The sequence below is a fragment of the Brienomyrus brachyistius genome, chromosome 15 (genome assembly GCF_023856365.1).
Source record: "Brienomyrus brachyistius isolate T26 chromosome 15, BBRACH_0.4, whole genome shotgun sequence".
In the NCBI taxonomy this organism is placed as follows: domain Eukaryota; kingdom Metazoa; phylum Chordata; class Actinopteri; order Osteoglossiformes; family Mormyridae; genus Brienomyrus; species Brienomyrus brachyistius.
Window position 1 is genome coordinate 8,161,639 of NC_064547.1, and position 14,719 is coordinate 8,176,357.

General features: G+C 39.8%; 1 protein-coding gene across 2 annotated transcripts in view; it reads left to right on the forward strand.

Annotated features, from left to right (window-relative positions):
• The first annotated feature begins 739 nt into the window (after nucleotides 1–739).
• LOC125708413 (ephrin type-B receptor 3-like) overlaps nucleotides 740–14,719 on the forward strand; it is a 45,379-nt gene continuing 31,399 nt past the window's right edge. For both annotated transcript variants that reach the window (XM_048975912.1, XM_048975913.1), the window contains exon 1: nucleotides 740–1,379. In XM_048975912.1, coding sequence (XP_048831869.1) covers nucleotides 1,316–1,379 — 64 coding nt within the window. In that variant the 5' untranslated portion in view covers nucleotides 740–1,315. The remainder of the gene's footprint in view (nucleotides 1,380–14,719) is intronic.

Below are 14,719 nucleotides of genomic sequence, written 5' to 3' on the forward strand. Positions count from 1 at the left end.
GTAGGTTAATGGTTAATTTTTTTCCTCATCAATGTATTATTTTGCTGCCAAACGAAGTAGAATTACAGTATATTATTATGTTTGCATGTAAAAGTAACGATAAGATTTTTCCCTGTAAAGTCTGAATACGGATTATTTGTTATGCCGTTGCATAGGCAAGACGACTTTCTCTGAAGAAAAATGAAATGTTAATTAAAGTCACGAATATTGGGGTAATTATTATAATACTGTATAAAACGCAAATAAATGACATGTTTATTGTGCGCTCTACAGTTGTCTGTTTATTAACAGATTTATAAACATAAGATATACCGCTGTTATTAATGATTTAATGGTATCTATGTTACACTGTTATGTGTAGCAAAAAAAGACTATTAAAATAAATATTAGTATTGAATCTTTTATATCATTTAACGATGGAACTCTTTCTGCTTAACACTTACAAGAAATAATGTCGACATTTATCTTAGTTTACTTTTCAAATTTAATTTATTTTTTTAAACAATGATAGTAGGCCTAAGTAATAGTTCAAAATTTAAATCCATCTACTTTGTTCCTGAAAGTTTGGTGTTCCTACAGAGGGCGCTGTCTCCCCGCTGGAACCCACGCTGCCCCTGCATCGTTTCTCCCCTGCCCAGCATGGGCGACAGTATTCATCTTATTTCGGGGATAGTTGGGGGTGTGACTATGAGAGACTGGCAGCTACTTTAACTATAACCCCTCCTCTTCTCCCCACAGTCTTGCACTCCTCGGGAGTCCGGGGAAAGGCAGTCTTTATTCCAGCTATATATCCTACACGCAGCTTAAACTCGCTACCACACCGATGATTTACTCAGGGACTTACAATGTTTGCAGTAAAACGTTTTATTATTTTTTATGGGTTAGTTGAGCACGCCTGAATATAGACTTGTTGGTACGGTCAATGATTGACTGCATTATGATTGTCATGCAGAAAGCGACGGGGGTAATTTGAAGGAGTCTTCACAGCTTCGGTGGATTTGTTTGGTTCTACCAAAGTTGAAAATCAGCAGGAGAACATCAATGATTGAAGTGACCGAGTGCCGGGCGGTAACTTACCTTACTTGCTCAGTCGTCAGATGGTAAATTTACGTGCTGCAGGACTTTGGTCCACGCAAGGTCTTCTCTTAGGCAGCAAGAGGACTCCGAGCATTGAGGAAAAAAGAAATAAAGACAATATGATGAATGAATGGTTGAACATTTCTGAATAGACTTAGTTGGAGAAAGCTTCAAGACGTTTGGGGATTTTATTCAAATTCACTCTGGAACTTATTTTCATGTTCGCGCTCTCAGCTTTATGACAATGGATTATTTACTGTTTTTATGCAATTTTTTGCTGCCTGCAGCATTAGCTGTAGAAGGTAAGGCACTCATCATCTATTATTTAAAAAAAATGCAACCGCACTAGTTAAGTGTAAAGAGAAACTATATTTATTACGACACGCTTTCAAAACACACCCATAAATAAAACAGATGCACATGTACACAGGTCAGTTCTTTGTATGTCGACGGTTTTGGGATAAACGCATTAAATATATGTTAGTAGCCTATATATGCGAGATATTAGAAGTTGACAAATCCCTGCTGTTTTCGATACCCTGATCATGCTGTTTTGGAAAAATCCCTCCGAAGCCGATGTACGTAGCGACCACGGCAGTGTACCTCTATGGATAAGCATTACTAATTTCTACCTGTACCTTAAGATATCGTAATGCGGTTTATTGAGAATTACTGTGTCTGTGATGCACCTCTATTCAGTTTCACTCAAAAGAAATTAGCACAACACGATCTATCAGCGGGTGGGGCGGGGGGGACATCGTTCCTAAAACTATCGTCTCTGGCTTGGCTGTGTAAACCGGTGCCCATAGACAAAATCAAAGTCCCTAATAAAATACACACGCTTCCTGATTTTCTCCAGTCCGTTGCGTCATTTAATTCAGCAATTGAATGTTTAATGTTACGATATCAGTATAATTACAGGCTTCGTCTTACTTGGAATTAAACGGCGCTGTGTTTCAACTTCTGCGTGCTGGTGAAGTTACAGCTGAATGCAAAAGCAAGGAAACAGCTCGGGGTCCCTCTTTATCTCTACTGTACTTATTCAAATGAAATCGGATGTATTGGACATTTAATTACATCGGTCAGAGTTTTACCAATTTATATCAGTGTTGACACACGCGTTGTTTGCCTATAAACACATAAACATGCTCTTAAATGAGGGCCATAATAAATGTGACGCGTTAACATGTGTTTGCGGGTTTACTTTAAATAACGTAAGACAAAACGTTAACATATTCTGACAACCGGTCTATGTTTTCGCGTAACACCGCGCGCTACTAGAGACTGCACTGTAACATAGACTACTACGGAAACTGCATTTATATGCACAGAAAGCTGGGTTTTAAAAAAATTAACATTAGTCAACGATTTTTATATCAACTGACTGCTGGATGCTTTCGTTTCTGTTTTTTTTTTTTTTTTAATTTTTAACACGTTTAAATGCAAAAGAAAAGCGTAAACTGGGTGACTAATTCATACTGTTCTCACAAACGGCTGCCAGCGCACCATTTCCACGTAACTAACACACACACACACACATCACCCCACCCTCTGCCTTTAACGTACTTTCCTCTCTGATTACAAAGATAACGACTTTAACACGCGGGTATGTTTATGTATCATGACTACCCTCTATATTCAGAGACGAAGTGACATATTTGCCTTCTTGGTAACGTTATCGATCCCATTACCTAATATTGCCAGGTATCACTTGGGAATGACTTTAACATCACTGGCGTGTAAAAGAAATAAAATTCTAGCTGCATGTATTGTTAGGAAATTAAATGATGTTAAATGCAGATATCAAGTGGATACTGTGATTAGTTTCCGCCTGCCCTGAGTTGTGTATGATTCAACAAGTAGTCTAATATATCAATAAATCAAAAGCTGCTCGATTCGGCAGAATGAAATTATTTTGCAACCTGTTTGGAACTAATATAGTCGATCATATATATATATGTATTCATTTTCCTTATCTTAATTATACGTGTATGTATATCCTATCGACACTGTTTCTTTCTCAATCCCAACTTGTGGCACAGTGCTCAAAAAAGTGAAGAGTGTTGTATGCACAAGGCGATAAAGGACTGCGAACAGGGAGTCGCATTGTGCCGAAGTTGATATATTTTGTTAAAGCAATCTATTTCCACCTTAAGTGGTGCCATAAATTTCCGCGCTGACCTGGTTCAGGATTTAGCTAAGCTTTTATTATGGCCCGGTGATATATGGCTTTTTTCGAAGAGACCCTGGCTTTTGGTGATCCCGGGAGAGCAGTGACTAAAGGGCGCTGGAATAGAGCGCAGGGCTACACTCTAATAACGTACAGAATAATACTGATAACATGCACGTACACAAACAGAATTAATATTCCAAGTCTTCATTGTTCAAAATGCTATCATTAAAATTGATATTATACCTCTTGATACTTTGTAGTTAACCCGAAGAGTTCAGTTCTGTGGCCTGATAAGAGCAATACGGTTAGCGAAGTGTAATACATATTATTAAGGTATTCAGAGAATGCAGTATATTCTAGTCCATGTCAAACTTTCCGCAATCACAAGTTCTTTACTGTTAAATTAAATATGAATAACGCAGTTAATGTAAGCTTAAACTAACGAACCTTTTTGAGACAAACGCCCCAAGGAATGCATGAGACCTGTTACTTAATGCCTCAAGTATCTATTTTGATAGGTTTCCTCATTGATCCATACTGCAATTACTCCTGAACACAAACTACTCAATGGGAACCATGTTTAATTAAAATGTATGAACTATATGAATTTAACAGTACTGTTTTGTAAAAATAAACAGCTGGCTGTGCTTTATTCTAAGGAAGCTAAATAATAATTCGATGAATATGACAGAATAATGTAAATTTATGCCCAGACTGGTGTTGCAGTCCTACTAGCTTTAAAGACTTTGCACAAACAAAAAAAAAAAATCGGATTTGCAGGTCAAAGTATCCTGCATGCAGTTAAGACTCTCATCCTTAGCTGTCAGAAATCACACTTTCATATCTAATAATATCGTCCTGACTGTAAGCTTTCCTTCCCACATCTTATGATATTTTATTGAACCAGTTTTTACCAGATGGGAGACAAATTTCATATCACTATGAAGTCAGCGCCAAAACAAAACAACGGGCTAGAAAACTTTACTAAATGGTTATTTCTTACTGTGCCGTTGAGAATTCTCTTTTCTTCAAAGGATTTTACAGTGTCAGTGACATTTCAGTGCACTATGGCCTTCTGTAAATTCCATTAATTATATTATGGTCTACAAATCCACATATGGTACATTATGCAACATAACATTATTGATCATTATTTGGTGACAAACAATTAGTCCTTAACTTAAAAAAACATTATAGAAAATAATAATTTCAGTTGCTAAGACATGTTTTTCGAGGACCACGCTAATTTTTTGCTAATATATTTTCTTAAATTTTTTTTATTATTATTATAATTATTGTTGTTGTTGTTATGTAGGTGTCTACAAGACCAGAAGTTTTGTAGTTTAATAGTTTGCTATTTTTATAGTACCAATTACATATAATGTCTCAGAGGACAATATAAAGTCTAAAAGACTTTATAGTGTAGAGTTTCTTCAAGAAATTTACTAGATTCTTAAAAAATCCTCAGAAAATTCTCCAGTTGAGTCATTACACACGTCTAATATATTATGACATGTTTATTTATCGAAGTTTATACAATCTAATTTTGGGGCTCACTGTCAGGTTTAGGTATAAGTTTTCCTTCCATTAAATGATTACATAACGTCACATTGTAACACCTCAAAATTAACTGCCAACCCTTATGTTGTGACATTGGGCTAATTTGTCACGATTTCATTACGATTCAGGAAACTTCAGCAGGATCTCCCTGCCCACCCTTCTGCCGTTCTCATCTGTCAGCTCGATCTTTTAAACTTCAGCAGATTTAATTTACTCCTGTCCTATTGTGAAGACAATATGCACAGCGATTCAGAATAGCATTAGCATGTAATTTTTCGTCCCTCTGAGTTGAATCACACCTCGGCAGACTTCTTCCTGTGCGTTTCGTAGCGTGCGGCTCACAGTGTTTTCAGGTCTGGTTTTAATCCTCTTCACTCTGCTGTGCTTGGAAGGCCTTTCATTATTATTATTATTGCTTAACCCATTGGAACCCAGCAGGGGCCATTTTGTTCTGAACACTTGCTCTTAGTTAAGCAATGGAATCAGAGCCAAGCTTCATTAGAATACCACTGACAATGAGTTTACCAAGCCCTGCAGGCCACCGAGGGATAAACAGATAGAGACGGAAAAATCTGGAACCATGTCGGTTGTATTTTTTATTTTTTTTGAAAGGTATGGCTCTTTGTGCGGCGATGAGGCTTTAATTTAATTAGTTTTTTTAAGCAGCGATTAAAGAAAGAATTCCGAAAAAAGCAAGACAAAACGAACCATTCATTTAGCCAGACTAATTTCTGTGCACTTTCCATTTGCAACAAAGGTATTAGATAGCGTCACCAGTTTAGTTTAAATTGCAAGTTAAAATAGGATGGCAGATATAGAGAATAACAGCATCGTTTACAAACTAAAAAAAGAGAATGATTTCCAGGAAGGCTCTATTAGCAACAAAATTCAGGGTAAACTGATGGCAAATTAGACTCCACAGATTAGCAAGTGTAGAAGAGACATAATGGGACGATTTTCATGGAGATGAGATGAGAGGCCTTGTCATGTGTTCAGTCCTGTTGATGGCTTCTCTCTGAGAATGTACCAAACTTGCACCTGCGAGTATCCATTTAACTCTGAGTACAAGCCAAGTATTTGAAAGAATGTTCTGAACAGAAAAGCGAAGGTTACGAATAAAAAGTTTATAATGAAATATCAGATTATTGCGATTTCAAGCTATTTACAGCATACAGCATGGGACTTTATTAACCAAACTAGGCACGGTTCACAGGTACCTGACACTGCAGTTAAAGTTATAGTAAACTCAGCAGTATCCCTGAGAAGTGAAGTGATAGAAGTGACATCATCGATGTCTTACATGAAGCACTCTGAACGTTAAAAATGTGACACGAGTAGTAACAGTTGTTATTCTGGAATAGTATTACATCAGCAAGTAAAAGGGAATAAAATTTAATTCCCAAGTTTTTAAAGTAGATATGTTTTTTGTTCTTTTTTTTTTATTATGTGCGTGACACATTGTGACATTTGAAGGACTGGAGAGTGGATCAATACTTGTTGAATTGTATAGAAATCCAGAAATAACAGATAATTCGTTCTTTTTGCTAAGTGTTTTGTGTAGACTACAAAAAAAAACTAGACAGAAAAAGATGTTGAGTAATCCTTTGGTTTGGCATTACTTCAGCAAGTTTTAAATAGGATGACTGTACACTCTACTGACTGCGCTGTTCGAAAACACAAAAACACTGAGGTTGGGTTTGTTTCAGATGCCGTTGTACTTCACTCACTTAACATATTACCTATTTTAAATATGGATACTGGTAGTAACATAGGAAAACTATAAATGTAACTATAAATGTAACATACTCATTTGAAGTTCGCCCAAGGCTATTCGGAAAAGTCAGCTGAACTGACGTAGAATGAAAGGAACTCCATTTGGTGAGTAATTCAGAAAGGTAAAAAAAAAACAGGCCAACCCTGAACAACTGTGTAAATGAAAAACGCGACGAAAAATGCTACACTTAGAATAAACAAAAGATAATGGATCGTTTAAACACTTTGAATGATACCACTGAGTGAACCATATGAAAAAGAAACTACATTTACAGTGCATCATCACCATGGAAACAGTCAATCGCAAACATTATTGTTGTTGTTGCTGCTGTTGGTGTTATAGTATAAGCAATACTAATAAATAAATCCAGGGGCCTTTTTGGTTACAAATCACCACATCTTGTAGTCATCTGGTCTGTTTCACCCCTTTCCCATGTAGCCAATAGGACGCATTCTGTTTTTAAATTCAATGAAATTACAGGAGGTTAGGGAAGTGTATCATGAGATTAAGTATGAATTAGGGTGTGGGCCACAGGCTAAAGAGTAGCCATGTTGAACAGATGCAGCGTGCCTTAAGCACAGGAGGGTGGGCGGAGGGGTGGAGTGACAGTGAGTTCCAGCCAGAGCTGACGTCATGGATTCAGAGTGCTTAGCGTAGCTGAATGCTTTCTAGTGACGTGTGCTATTAGCGTTATTGTTCTTGAGTAAACTGTAGCATTCTGGCTGAGATCCTTAATTTATCAAGCATAAACGTTTGGCATAGACAGGATACAGTGCGAGCATTAATGCATAAAAACTCAAAGGGTGTCGAAAGTTTTCACACAAATGACAGTAAGCCCATACTAGCTTGTTGAGCACAGTGGAGCCTAAGAGTCTCTCGACTGATGACTAAGATCCTTTACAGGAATACCACAATCGCTGCCGTGTGGCCGCGCAGGTCAGAGAGCAGCACGATGGCGGTTCCCAGACATTTATTGAAAAGTTGATTTAAGATGTTTCACGTTTTATTTATTTATTTCTTTGAGAATGAGTTTTAACGTCTGTGTTACTTTTTGCCTCTTCAGCAGACACATCAATAAATAAGCAGATCGTGCTTTGATCCTCAGAGTAAACATGGAACAGCCAGCTGTATCAGGCGCCATAGTCTACCTGGGTTACAGACATATATCATCCTTTTGTAATGGCATTAAATTCCATCGCCGTCTTACAACAACATGATTCTACACCTGCTCCTAATCTGCACATCAAACACAGGCAGCTTCAGGGAAAGTCTCACTCTTACCTGATCTTTTTTTTTTCTTTTGTCTTCCTTCAAAGGGTTGGTGGGGCAAGGGGGGGGGGTGTGATTTTGCCCCAACTATGGTTTTAAATATTAAATACTTTATTTCTATATTTTATTTTGCTGTTGTAATGTACATGTACAATGTACATGTTACCATTGTATTCTTACTTGTGTTTACTTTATTTGTTATTCCATTGTTGTATTCTATTCGATTATCCGGTTTTAATCTTCGTGGACCAGCTCAAGGAATCACAAGGCAGTTTCCATTGTATGTGTACCTCGGTATAATATAATGACAGTAAAGTTGAATTCAGTTTACGATTCGAGTTTGCATGTTCTCCTTGTGTCGTTTCCTCTGGGGTCTCCAGTTTCCTCCCAAGGTCCAAAAACATGCTGAGGTGAATTGCAGTTAACAAATTGCCCATAGGTGTGAATGGCGCGTGAGTGTGCCCTCCGATGAGTTGGCGCCCCATCCTGGGTTATTCCTTGCCTTGTGCCTGTAGCTTCTAGAATAGGCTCTGTACCCCCATGACCCTGAGTGGGGCCAGCTGGTGCTGAAAATTGATGGCTGAATGGATGGATTTTATTGGGTTTTTTTTCCTTCAAATTTGGAACGGTCAGGTATTCCCTCATAGGTGTCCTCTTCAGTGTAATGGCTTCACCAGCTCTGATGCAGTGTCGGCTAACGCACCCCAAAGTGTGTGCTATCAGCTACCTGCTCCGTGTTACTCCGTGGCCGCTGGGGCTCTTAGCATGATTACACCCACGGCCATGTAGGCGCCCAGATGACAGCAGACGTCGCTGCAGTATGATGAGAGCGACATGAAGCAGCTGTCTAACCCACTCAGCGAAATGCATGCCGTTTTACCGTTTGCCACCACAACAAAGGGCTAATGCTCTGTGGAATACGGGCTGCGTGTCTCGCAGAATTTGATTTTCTCAAACTAAGTAACTTAATTAATTACGGGATGTATTAATTGACGACGCAGGTAGCTTTAGCTTAAATGGAAACCTGTGAGCTGAAGTGGACTCTTGTGTTACAGGGATGTCCCTGGCTTCACACTGACTTGGATATTACAGGATTGCTTCCAGGCACAAGACACTGGAGAAGATAAGATGCTTCCAGAAGCAAATATTTTAGACAAACAGGGACCCTTCTGTTAGTCTTAACCAACGGACAATAGATTTTCATTGTTATCTGTTGTCAGGTCAGGTGCATTTATGAAATTTCAGAGACAAACGGCTTATGAGTAATAGATAAAATCCAAAAGATGTAACTTATCATCGTGAAAATGAATTGGATGTTTGAAGAAGGAATGTGTCATCTATTCCAATACAAATGTACAGTGAGCAGCTCCAAATGTACTCATGACCGGCCATAAAGAACCTTCTCAGTCTCACACCTCCATTGTTCTCATAGCCATTTGGTGTTAAAATAACACTCAGCTGCAGATCCAGATAGCATATTTTAACGTAATTATTTACTGGTGTATTTTTAATATAGTGTTTGTTTGGATTTTCTGGTCTTGTCGTGGCTTTTGAGAATGAGAAATGAATCCTTCTCTAGGAAGGCGAGAGCCTCTCAGTTCTCTACACTCCGTGTTCCAGTGTCAGTGGCAGGACTGACGTGACGCGAGCAACATTAGTATCGCTTTCTGGATGAAGTGGATGAAGTGTCACACTTTCGCAGGAATGCGCGCCTTTAGCTGCTCCGATGCTTCCTCGCCGAATGCACTCCACAGCCAGGTGAAAGCTCTCAGATACCGTGGTACGGTGTGTGCTCTGAAGCAACATTAAACCCAGGGCGAACAGCTTATCTGTTATTAAAGTTCCCTGAACCTGAACCGGGGAACTCTGTATAAAGCAAAAGAAGCATAGAAAGAAAGGGATGGCAGGGTAGGCAGGAGGGGTGAGGGGTGGGGGAATGGGGGGTGGGGGAATTGGGGGGGGGGGGGCTACAGAGAGAGAGAGAGAGGGATGACTTTCAAAAGGCACTTGGTACAGTATTGGCCCAGATTTAATATAGCCCTTTCATTTGTAAAGGTGATGAGAGAACAGAGAATTTGGACCGGCTAAACCAGGTGAGACTGGGGGGACTGGAGTAAAGGCGAGGGGGGGTATGGCTGGTTTCGCTGGCCCATCTCATAGTCATTCATCTATGGGACGTTCTGAAAAGTTATGGCACAGCATTGGGGTGGGGAGGAGGTGTGATTCTCATATTTTAGATTATGGCCCTGGGTATCTCTGCACCTCCGGCTGGACTGCGCTTATTCACCTCTAGGTGCCCAAAGGCACATGCCTCTGATTTCTCCGCTCTCACATGAAACGCTGAAGTCTCCGTGTGACCTAGGGGGCATTTTCTTAACAACCGGCTTGGTGATGATCAAAGAAGACGTCGCGCATGAGCCGGTAATCTTTACTCCTGACTGTGGGACCGAATTGCGTCAAGTGCCGGAATGCAGTGACACTCAGCACAGTATCAATAAAACATTTACTGCGCTGGTTTTCTTAATTGAGTATGACAGTGTTATGTTAAAAGTACGGAAGTCGTCCATTTGGACATAATATGCTCAGCGGGGATCTATAGCGTGATATACATCAGCCCATCCGCTTTGTCATTTGTTACTGTGGCTCCTTCAGTTGAATAACCGCACATACCGTCGCAAATGAGTCAGCTTTTGTCATCGTAATTAAATTTTTTTAATTGCCACATAGAGCACGGAACTGCAAGTAAAAAAAAAAATCACGATAGACCTATTTATGTGGTGAAAAAGCAAAGAAACCAGGAGTGAACAGAGAAGACGGCCAAGTTGGGTAATTTGGGTGCACTTTGGCGTGGGGACGATGATATAAAGCCTCTCCAAACAGGTGGCTTTTTAAGAAGGATGGGGGCAGAGTGGAGCTCCTGCTTTCTTCCATTCACCATGTTTTTGTTACTCTTTGACTCAGTTGCTCTTTCCCACCTCACTGCATAGAGCCATATGTTCCACCCCAGCCACCCTTTCTAACTTACCCCTCTGATCTGCCTGCCCCTTACTCCTGTGACAGGCTCTTATCAGAGGTAGCCCCTAATTGCACTCTTATTTCCTTTCCCGGTAATCTCTCTTTAGTGGTATAGAATTCTTGTCACTTAGTGGCACTGAGATACAGCCATTTGCTGCCATGGGATTTTGCCGTTTGCCGTTCGTTGATAAGAGGTGACATTCCGACACTGTCCCTGCACTCTTATATTGAGGGGGTCGTTCAACATAAAGGTCAGACCTTGCGCCTCCGATTACGTCTTCGCACCTTCGGGACAAATGGTCTGTCTGGGTGCAAGAAAAAAAAATCTTTTTGTTTTATCTATGTCTTTGAACTCCTTACGAACGGCTCAGCAACTAATCGGAATTATTGTTGTATAAAAACGTCAGTTGATGGTGTCACGTTTCGCAAGGGCACATGTACTCGCAGTGTACACACATGAGGCCTGCAGAGAGAACGTTCAAGAAATATAGGAATGAAAGAAAGCATGAATAAGCGTGGTAAAGTCCACTGGTGCAAGGCTGCGATGGGAAAAAAGGATCTCAGCACTAAATTTTCCTTGAACACCCCCCCGGGGAACTGTGGCTAAAAAGATACTGATGACTAGACATTGAATTTACCCTTCTATCAATCACTGTTGGCCAGAGAAGATGATTTTTCCTGGCTGCCTTAAAACACCACATAGAGTTTGAGCCCCTGGGGAATGTATTTTACATTTTTGTTAATGAAGCATCTGCGATTAATTACTTCTGAATCTTTGCTTCTACCTGCAAAGGAACCTTGATAAGAAGACTTGGAATAATAAGTCCATAACTTATGAGTGTTCCATATATGCTTAACCTTGTTTTGTTTATTGTATGCTAATATATTCATTCTATGACTGGTGAAACCTGTATCCATAATGTAGGTTGAAGTGTATTCACATAATCAGATTCAGGTCACAGAATTATGTTTAACAGCATTTAAAGGGGTAATTCTCATTCTTTGTTTTGTCAAGAACTGCAATTAAATGCTCCATATATTGACTTCAACTGAATATCTTGCCTATCCTTCGTTTTATGTATCGCTATGGACTGTCACTCTACTGTCACTAAACATTGTCATAATTAGTTAGAAAGCAACACTGAATATGTAATACAAAGCACCATTTCTTGTAATCATCTGGTTTGACTCTAAGGAATATTTACATAAATATTATTAGCCGATTTTATGGCTTTAATTATTTGCAGATAATCCAATGTGTCTTACGTAGTTCAGCAATTCACCCATTTTTTTGTGGCTGGATATTTTTACTGAAGCAATTCAGGCTAAGTGTATTCTAAGTGTATTCCTCCAGGTACCAGAAGTAAAAAAAAATAAAAAAAAAATCTTTCTGGGATTTGAAGCAGCACTTACATCCTTCGTATTGTGTCCTACATCATGCTTCACATGTACTTTAAATTAAATGCAACATATCCTCATATTATGCCGCTATATTATTTATTTTAAAATGCTTTAAATAAAGCAAGGTTAGACTGGGAAGAGCTTCCTGTTGCTAATAAAATAAAAGAGGACACGGTCTACAGTTAGCTGATTAAATGTGCTACTTGTTCTGCCTTAATTTGAAAGAAAAAAAAACCTCATAGATATCAGGACAGTACAAAACCTGAGTTTCAGATGAGCTGCAGTCAGAGTGATTCTCCTTTCAGTACCTGAAATGTGGCCACGGTTGTAATGTTTCAATGACCGGTGATGGTAACTGTGTTTGTTGACTTCTTTCCATGAGCCTGGAAACACAGCAAAGTGAGTCACCACAGCTGGAAGAGTGTTACCTTGTATGGTGAGGGATAAGTACAGAGAACTCAGGCAAGCCTCAGATTTATGTGTGCCTTATTGCATAATAATGGAACCTGGTTAATGTGTGACCGGATCATCCTCATACTTAATAAGCATCTATTCAGGTTTAAAGCCGTCGCTTTCCATTAGTCATGCAAACCCCATGTCTACCAGACCACCCAGGAGCATCAGGCAGCAGAGGGCAAAACGTCCCGTGTTTGTCTTAATATTTACTGTGTGGAAGCCTTCATAGTGGCTTGCCTGCTCTCCTGCATATGACCTTTGAAAAAGGTCATGGACTGCAATCATTCTTTGCTCCAGATTAAGTTTCTTAGTGTACCTAATGGCTGTATTGCAGTAAAACTCACTGCAGGGTATAAATCCTTTTTTTATTATTAATGAATGGACTGTAATAATTGTCTTAAGTGTATTATGTTTTTACAGTGTTGTAACATCCGCATATGGACCTATAAGACAGTAAAGTGTGTTCCTGAATTCAGTGTACGTTAGACTTATGCTCCAGCTATTTTTGTACTTTTGCAGGTTGGGTGGCTGTAATTGCTTGTAGATTACCTCACCAGTGCATTACCATCAGGGAGAAAAGTGATAAAAACAGACTAGCAGGTGGTCAAATGGTCTATAATTAGGTCAGTAATCGTGAACTGACACAGACTTACATTTTCAATAGAATTTAAAGCTTCTACTCTTGGCCAATGTCATCACAGTGTCCTTTGTCAGTTATTAGTGAACCTGTCAAAGCTTTGTTTTTCATTAATATTATCTTATGACCAAACCGGTTTGGTTATATAGGAAATCTTAACAGACCCGTTTTACCATGTCATTTGTCTGTGCATGGATTTAGGTGTAAGCGCATGACAAAAAGAGTGACGAAAGTAACTGAGTACTAGCTACAGCTCGATAACGCAACGTGTTTTACTTCTTCGGAGACAATTATGTGATTTATATGAAGTTGGCAACTGATGACAAAATGAAAGCAAACTTCTATAAACATTTAACGGGAGGGTGGACCTGCCACAGTAAAATTTGTGGCACTTTGCTTTCCTGTTTTCCCTCGACCATTTCCTTCTAGTCCTCCATTCCAAAATTCCTTATCTTGTCCTTGTCCTTATCGGCCTCCTCTGCTGCCACAGTTGGCTAAGTGCGGTGCTGCCGCTCCGCTCTCACACTCCTGCCTGCCGCCTCAGCCGGAGTGTAGCCTGGCCCCCCTCCCTTATTTATTCCGTTTCTCCAAAACCCCGTGTCAGCGGATTAATCAATCTGGCTTAACGCCTCAAAGGGCCGCCGTCCGCTGGGGTATCGGCAGCCGCGTTCCTGACCAGCGGCTTCGGTTACACATCGATGAAGATTGAATAATACATTAGCCAGTGCGCTTGTCCTCTCTGCTTGACACATGTGCTAAGTTCCCTCGACATCCCTCTACTGTAGCATCTGTGCCTGTTATGCCGTTCTTACGGCAGGATTAAACCTAAATGTGTCTTGCCCTTGCAGCTTGCGCATAGCTAACATTGAGCAGCAGAAATACACCTAATTATATATGCAAAGTGCAATAAAGGACGCTTAACTATACTTACACATCCGGGATACTCTGCCTGTTTTGCTTGTTTCTCTGCTGGCGGTCTTACTGTTGTGGTGAGAGGATTCTTGTAGTCGGTTGGCTGGGCTGGAGTTTGATTTCAGTAATTTTTTTTGATCCCTCAGTATCTGCATTGGACCGATGTCGTGAACCAGATCTAGTACAGTAAGTGGAATTGTATGGCCTTAGTGTGTCATTATCAATTATAACATACTTACATACATACTTACAGAGAGCCTGTAAGTATGTAATCAGGGAGCTATGAAATGTGTGTGCTTTATGTGTCGAATTGTCCTTCTATGAAGAACCACTACAAGAGTTACAACCATTTTAGGTCATTATAGGTGAGAAAGGTTATGGATGGAACTTAAGATCCGAGAGCTGCAAAGGACATTGATGCATATATAATGACCTGGAACTTATT